Source organism: Triticum urartu, chromosome 2 (assembly GCF_003073215.2).
Source record: "Triticum urartu cultivar G1812 chromosome 2, Tu2.1, whole genome shotgun sequence".
Taxonomy (NCBI): Eukaryota; Viridiplantae; Streptophyta; class Magnoliopsida; order Poales; family Poaceae; genus Triticum; species Triticum urartu.
In genome coordinates, this window is record NC_053023.1 from 603,248,459 (window position 1) to 603,256,504 (window position 8,046).

The 8,046-nt window shown below is 47.1% G+C and overlaps 1 protein-coding gene across 1 annotated transcript; it reads right to left on the bottom strand.

Annotated features, from left to right (window-relative positions):
* Positions 1 to 6,783: 6,783 nt before the first annotated feature.
* Positions 6,784 to 7,596, bottom strand: LOC125533758. The gene has a single exon (XM_048697117.1). The coding sequence runs from the start codon at positions 7,530 to 7,532 to the stop codon at positions 7,002 to 7,004; it is 531 nt and encodes a 176-aa protein (XP_048553074.1). The 5' UTR covers positions 7,533 to 7,596; the 3' UTR covers positions 6,784 to 7,001.
* Between the last annotated feature and the right edge of the window lie 450 nt (positions 7,597 to 8,046).

Below are 8,046 nucleotides of genomic sequence, written 5' to 3' on the forward strand. Positions count from 1 at the left end.
TTGGGCATCAAGATCTATAGAGATAGATCAAGACGCTTAATTGAACTTTCACAAAGCACATACCTTGACAAAGTTTTGAAGAAGTTCAAAATGGATCAGGCAAAGAAATGATTCTTGCCTGTGCTACAAGGTGTGAAGTTGAGTAAGACTCAATGCCCGACCACTGCAGAAGATAGAGAGAAAATGAAAGGTGTTCCCTATGCTTCAGCCATAGGCTGTATCATCTATGCAATGTTGTGTACCAGACCTGATGTGTGCCTTGCTATTAATTTAGCAGGGAGGTACCAAAGTAATCCAGGAGTGGATCATTGGACAGCGGTCAAGAACATCCTGAAATACCTGAAAAGGACTAAGAATATGTTTCTCGTTTATGGAGGTGACAAAGAGCTCATCGTAAATGGTTACGTTGATGCAAGCTTTGACACTCATCCGGACGATTCTAAATCGCAAATCGGATACGTGTTTATATTGAATGGTGGAGCTGTCAGTTGGAGCAGTTCTAAACAAATCGCCATGGAGGGATCTACGTGTGAAGCGGAGTACATTGCTACTTCGGAAGCAGCGAATGAAGGAGTCTGGATGAAGGAGTTCATATCCGATCTTGGTGTCATGCCTAGTGCATCAGGTCCAATGAAAATCTTTTGTGACAATACTGGTGCAATTGCGTTGGCAAAGGAATCCAGATTTCACAAGAGAACCAAGCACATCAAGAGACGCTTCAATTCCATCCGCGATCAAGTCCAGGTGGGAGACATAGAGATTTGCAAGATACATACGGATCTGAATGTTGCAGACCCGTTGACTAAGCCTCTCTCACGAGCAAAATATGATCAGCACCAAGGCTCCATGGGTGTTAGAATCATTACTGTGTAATCTAGATTATTGACTCTAGTGCAAGTGGCAGACTGAAGGAAATATGCCCTAGAGGAAATAATAAAGTTATTATTTATTTCCTCATATCATGATAAATGTTTATTATTCATGCTAGAATTGTATTAACCGGAAACTTAGTACATGTGTGAATACATAGACAAACAGAGTGTCACTAGTATGCCTCTACTTGACTAGCTCATTAATCAAAGATGGTTAAGTTTCCTAACTATAGTCATGAGTTGTCATTTGATTAACGGGATCACATCATTAGGAGAATGATGTGATTGACATGACCCATTCCGTTATCTTAGCACTTGATCGTTTAGTTTACTGCTATTGCTTTCTTCATGACTCATACATGTTTCTATAACTATGAGGTTATGCAAGTCCCGAGTACCGGAGGAACACTTTGTGTGCTACCAAACGTCACAATGTAAATGTGTGATTATAAAGGTGATCTACAGGTGACTCCGATGGTACTCGTGGAGTTGGCATAGATCAAGAATAGGATTTGTCACTCCGATTGTCAGAGAGGTATCTCTGGGCCCTTTCGGTAATGCACATCACTATAAGCCTTGCAAGCAATATGATTAATGAGTTAGTTGCGGGATGTTGCATTACGGAACGAGTAAAGAGACTTGCCGGTAACGAGATTGAACTAGGTATTGAGATACCGACGATTGAATCTCGGGCAAGGTAACATACCGATGACAAAGGGAACAACGTATGTTGTTATGCGGTTTGACCGATAAATATCTTCATAGAATATGTGGGAACCAATATGAGCATCCAGGTTCCGTTATTGGTTATTGACCGGAGACGTGTCTCGGTCATGTCTACATAGTGCTCGAACCCGTAGGGTCCGCATGCTTAAAGTTCTGTGACGATCGGTATTATGAGTTTTGTGTTTTGATGTATCGAAGGTAGTTCGGAGTCCCGGATATGATCACGGACATGACGAGGAGTCCCTAAATGGCCGAGACATAAAGATTGATATATTGAACGACTATATTCGGACACCGGAAGTGTTCCGGGTGGTTTCGGAGAAAACCGGAGTGCCGGAGGTGAAAGGACATGCGGTGCCCCATGTGTGGTTTTGGTAATTGATGACATTCTCTATGGACTAATGGTTGCATTGAGTTATATTTGAAGGATTTTTCCATAGGCATTTCTTGAAGTCCATGTGTTGGTTTCAAGGAGTTTATGGGTTGACCAAGGTGCTATTAAGGAATTATCCAAAGATTGGTCATGTGAGTGTTGAGCTTATTGCAAGCATGTCTTGAAGAAGAAGATTGTGTGATCATTCATGTTTACCTTCAAGACATCATCCAAACGAAGAGAGTTGGAAAGATTCAAGGTTGATCAAGACTAAGTCAAGAGTGAATCAAGTTGATCAACTCACAAAGCGTAGAAGATGTACCGAGAGGGATCAAGTGATCCCATGGTATGGTAAGCATTGTCCATTGCACTTGTGTACTAACCCATGGTCTATGTGAGAGTCTATGTGGGGTTAGGTACATGTCCATGGGCTTGCGTCAAGAGGAAGATATCATACAACCCATGGAAAGGATGACATCAAGTGGTGATCGTCATCAAGATTGCCGTGTGCAAGTTCAAGTGAAGCATCACGAAGAGATCAAGTGCTTGAAGCTTGCCATCCACTGTGGTGTCAATGGACTTGTGAAGATGTGCCGAAGAGTGGCTCACCCATAGCGGAGTATGGGGGAGCAATCATCTAGTCTCCATCGACCCAACGCAATCAAGAAAGGTGGTCCATCTTGAGGAGGACAAGTCGTCATCATCTAGCTCAAGTGGATCATGTGCAAGGCAAAGGTTTACCCTTGATAGGTTTTCTATTTTACCGGTCTCATGGTGGTAGTTGGGAGACCGGGTTATAGGATCGATAGCCGTACTATCAAGGGGGCTCTCAAGTGAGTAGCTTGATCGTATCGTTCGTCAAGAGCTCAAACCATTGCATCCTTGCATCATGTTTCTTGGTTTTTGTTTAGTTCTCTTTGTGAGTCTTAGATCTTATGGTCATCTTGATGACAAGCTTGAGTTCATCGAAAACAGAGTTTGCATGCGTCTTCTATGATGTTTTCGGTGTTGGAGGTTTTACCGGTCTTATCCGAGGAAGGGTTCTCACCATTTTATTTTGGGCCTTTTCTCATTTGCTTCTTATTGGTATTTCTATCAAGATTGTGTTAGCCCTTGTCGCTAGCTTTTCAACAAACTTGGTTTCATCGAATTCGGAGTCCGTTTGTAAAAGTTGTGACAATTTTGGTGTTCTGAAAAGGCTGCAGCGGTACTACCGCGAATTGGAGCGGATGTAATTTTTTACTACCGCTCCAGAGCGGTACTACCGCGCCTCCTACAGCGGTAGTACCGCTCCGGATCAAAAACTCGTCCCAAGTCCTGCGGTGGTAGGCCCGAATGTATTTTTTTAGTACCGCTCGCTAGCAGTAGTACCGCTACCCTTTGCGGTAGTACCGCGATCCCTAGCGGTAGTACCGTGAGGACGAGCGGTAGTACCGCTCCAGCGGTTCTACTGGCATTTTGCCTCCTCGCTGTTGTTTTTCAAAGGGGTACTACCGCCCTAGCGGTAGTACCGCTCCTTGGAGCGGTAGTACCGCTCTGTGCGGGCTGTGAGCATAACGGTTGGATTTTTCCCCACCTATTAAAGGGGGTCTTCTTCCCCATTGAACCTTATCTCTTTAGCTCGTGTTCTTTCCCCATTGTTGACCTTCTTCGAGCTTGCTAACTCTCAATTCCTCCAATGATTCTTGCTAGTTCTTGAGGGAAAAGAGAGAGGAGATCTAGATCCACGTTTCCACCAATCACTTTCTCCTCTAAGTGAGGGGAACCCCTTGATTCTAGATCTTGGAGTTCTTCGTGTTCTTATTTCGTTCTTCCTCTCATTTTCCTCCCTAGCATTAGTTGCTTTGGTGGGATTTGGGAGAGAAGGACTTGGGCACTCCGTGTGCCCTTGCCATTGCATTTGGTGCATCGGTTTGAGTTCTCCACGGTGATACGTGGAAGTGAAGTTTGAGAAGCTTATTACTCTTGGGTGTTTGATCACCCTAGAGCTTGTTCCTCTTGGGTGCCTTGGCGCCCTAGATGGTTGGTGTTGTTCGTAGCTCAATCATTGTGGTGTAAAGCTCCGAGCAAGCGTCGGGGTCTCCAATTAGGTTGTGGAGATCGCCCCGAGCAATTTGACGGGTACCGGTGACCGCCCCCAAGGGTTGCCAAAGTGTACGGGTTTGGTGACCGCCCCCAAGGGTTGCCATTTGTACGGGTTCGGTGACCGCCCTCAAGGGTCCCTTAGTGGAATCACGATATCTTGCATTGTGCGAGGGCGTGAGGAGATTACAGTGACCCTAGTGGCTTCTTGGGGAGCATTGTGCCTCCACACCGCTCCAAACGGAGATTAGCATCCGCAAGGGTGTGAACTTCGGGATACATCGTCGTCTCCGCGTGCCTCGGTTATCTCTTACCCGAGCCCCTTTACTTATGCACTTTACTTTGTGATAGCCATATTGTTTCTTGTCATATATCTTGCTATCACATAGTTGCTTATCTTGCTTAGCATAAGTTGTTGGTGCACATAGGTGAGCCTAGTTGTTTTAGGTTTTGTGCTTGACAAATTAACCGCTAGGTTTATTCCGCATTTGTTCAAGCCTAAATCATAATTATTTTAAAACGCCTATTCACCCCCCTCCAGGCGACATCCACGATCTTTCAGGAGGGTTACCGGAACCCCCCCCCCCCCGGGAGAAATAGTGGGCCTTATGGGCCTTAGTGGAGAGAGAGAGGGCTGGCCTAAGGCAGGCCGCACGCCCCTTCCCCTCTGGTCCGAATTGGACTAGGAGAGGGGGGCGACGCCCCCTTTCCTTCTCCCTCTCCCCCTTCCTTTCCCCCTCCTAGTAGGAGTAGGAAAGAGGGGAGTCCTACTCCTACTTGGAGGACTCCTCCTCCTAGCGCGCCTACAGGGGCCGGCCGACCTTCCCCCTTGCTCCTTTATATACGGGGGCAGGGGGCACTTCTAGACACACAAGTTGATCTGTTGATCTCTCCCGGCCGTGTGCGGTGCCCCCCTCCACCATAACCCACCTCGATCATATTGTAGCGGTGCTTAGGCGAAGCCCTGCATCGGTAGCATCATCATCACCGTCATCACGCCGTCGTGCTGACAAAACTCTCCCGTGAAGCTCTGCTGGACCGGAGTTCGTGGGACGTCATCGAGCTGAACGTGTGCTGAACTCGGAGATGCCTTGCGTTCGGTACTTGGATCGGTCGGATCGTGAAAACGTACGACTACATCAACCGTGTTGTGCTAACGCTTCCGCTTTCGGTCTACGAGGGTACGTGGACACACTCTTCCCTCTCGTTGCTATGCATCACCATGATCCTGTCTATGCGTAGGAATTTTTTTGAAATTACTGCATTCCCCAACAATGCGAACATGACTGCAATGCTCCAGAAATAAGTTCAATCGATCATTATCGCACCATATCGGCAACTTTGTTCATTTCCTGATATCAAGTAATTATTTTCTTTGTCTGGCAGGGTTTGGAAAGAGTTCACCGGAATTGCTCCAGGACTGCCGAGTGCCGAGGGAGCTGCGATTACACTCCCGGAAGTAAGTAGTACTAGCTAGTTCAGCGCATCTCCCATTGATTCTAGTTTCATCAATATCATTTACCATGCTTGATTATCAGTTTGATTGAACTCTATTTCTCGTATAAAGTGCTTGTGGCAGGAAGCCGGAAATGATTTTTGTGGATACCACGTTTGCGAGTCCGTCTACAACGTGACCTCTCAGCAGGGCTACTCCGAAAAACAATATGAAGCACGTAAACAATAATATTCACAATTTTATTTTATTACCATCATTTGTGTTGAGTTTCATTCATATATATGTATTGACCCCCTTCTTTAAATTAGATATGGCAGATGCGGGATGAACTCCTACCACATGATCGCATACGAGCAATTAAAGAGGAATTGGCGGGATTCTTTTTTGATCATGTCATTAATGAGAAGGGAGAATACCATGTGAAAATTGATATAGACTTTAGATGTTAGGGATTGTAAGAGATCTTATATTGTATATATGTAGCTAGTAGCGTCGGATAGATATACGAAAACTTGTTGCTCGACCATTCTCTCGGAGAAAGAGAGGTCACTTCCCTCTGTATATGTTCATGATGATCTTGTGTAATTAATGGTTCCTCCATTTGCTTACTAGCTAGCATGTCGAGGTCTTTCTATATGTATAGTAGCTAGCATCGACCAAGCACGAAGAAAGAAAGGTCACTTCTCTTTATTAGCTAGCCAACACAATATGAAATCTCTAAATTAACCCTCCAAAATCCCCTAACCCCCCTCCCTTTCGAAAACAAAAAACAAAAACCCCACCTTCTGCCAGCTGCTGATGTGTGAATGCCTTTTTGGTCCCGGTCGATGTTACCAACCGGAACTAAAGGTCCTCCTGCCTGGGCCCCCGCAGCGGTCACGTGAAGCCTCTTCTGTCCCGATTCGTAAACGAACCGGGACTAAAGGTTTTGGGCTTTAGTCCCGACCTTTTAGTCCCGGTTCCGGAACCGGAACTAAAGATCCTCTGAAACCGGGACTAGTTTCCTGTTTTCCACTAGTGCACTCAAGCTGCGACGGTCGTCACGGGGAGCTGCAACCACAGGGACACGCTGCTGCATGCACGAAACCGGTGAGAAATGGCGGAGACGATGGCAGCGAGGGCAGCACTGCGCCGGGCGGTGCTTTTACGGCCAGTGTGCGGCTGTAAATCGCTCGATGCTGCGGGTGCAACCGGCGCCGGTCGACCGACGGGTAGCACTAGCCAAAAGAAAGTGATAATTATTATTGAAACCAAATTTCGAAAGGCGTCGCATCTAACATTTATTTGTACTCAATAGGTATATCCGTAGCCCACATGTGTACGTAGTACACTTAGTTACAAGTCACAAACACTCATGTAGAAATCAAAATAAAGTGATACAAGCTGGCCTGTCCTTCCTCATCGAAAGTAAGAACGTACTCCTCTCCTCTTGACACGTACCTGACGTACGCGCGCCCTCGATCTCTCAGCTCTCATGTCTCAGCGTCGCGCGTCATGGCGAGCGTTGCAAAACCGGAGGAAAGTTCTGCGCCCTGAGCTGCTCATAGAACATACTGATGAACTCCTCCGCCCTGTAGTCCACGTCAGGCTCAAGTTCGTAGCAGGCCAACCCATCAGCCTCATCTTCCTCCTCAACCACATCGTCCTCCTCTGTCGCCGGCGGCGACCCGTACGAGGCCCCAACTGTGGCGCCAAAGCAGGAAGAGACGGCAGCGCCGGCGGCGGCACCCCGCTTCAGCCGTGACTGGAGCCTCTTGGCCGCGAGGAACACGGGGCTAGGGCTGTTGCTACACGAGAACTCGTGCTCCATTAACGCGCGAGGAGGGTAGTATGGCGGCAGACGCTTGTTGCTTTTGCCGTGGTAGGAGGAGAGGATGGCGTGGGTACGCCTCGCCACCCTGCGGAGGAGTCGGCGCCGGTTCATGAAGAGGTACTTGAGGTAGTCTGCGGCGAGGACGAGGAGGCTGCGCAGACGACGCCTCGCCGTCTTGGTGCTGCAGCGCCGGAATCTATCTTCGTCCATGCGGTCGCGCCGGGAAGTTGATGATGATCCTGGTAGGGTTTTTGTCAGTCTACATGTAGCATGAGGAATTTCTGACCTGGACCGTCCTTGCTCAAGGGCTAACCTTTTATAGCTAGCGTAGTAGAGATAGAGAGAGATGAAAATCATTGGTGTCACAGTGGGCTGCACAATTTCGGGGCAAGAAAGGTTAGTTTAGTGAGCCTGAGAAGCAAGCACAAATTAGCTGGACTAGACTTGTTGCACCGTTTATTGTGCTGGTGCTAGACACGCTCAAGTTAGGTGCATTTCTGAAATTCTGAAGAAGAAAAAAACCTCCATAATCAAGACGGCATTCCAGCTGTTTGCACGTACGGTGTGAGAGGTGAGACGACGAGAAAACATAAGAGAAATGGATGCTGTTTCTAGAAGTGAAAAATGATGGAATTACAGAGATTAAGCGAACAGAACAGAGAACACGGTTGGTTTTCTTTTACGAAAAAGATGAGGAGTTGTCTTGGCCATCACGGTTGCGAGT

Coding starts and splice junctions, on each gene's coding strand:
- LOC125533758 (XM_048697117.1), bottom strand. CDS start 7,532: ATGGACGAAGATAGATTCCGGCGCTGCAGCACCAAGACGGCGAGGCGT.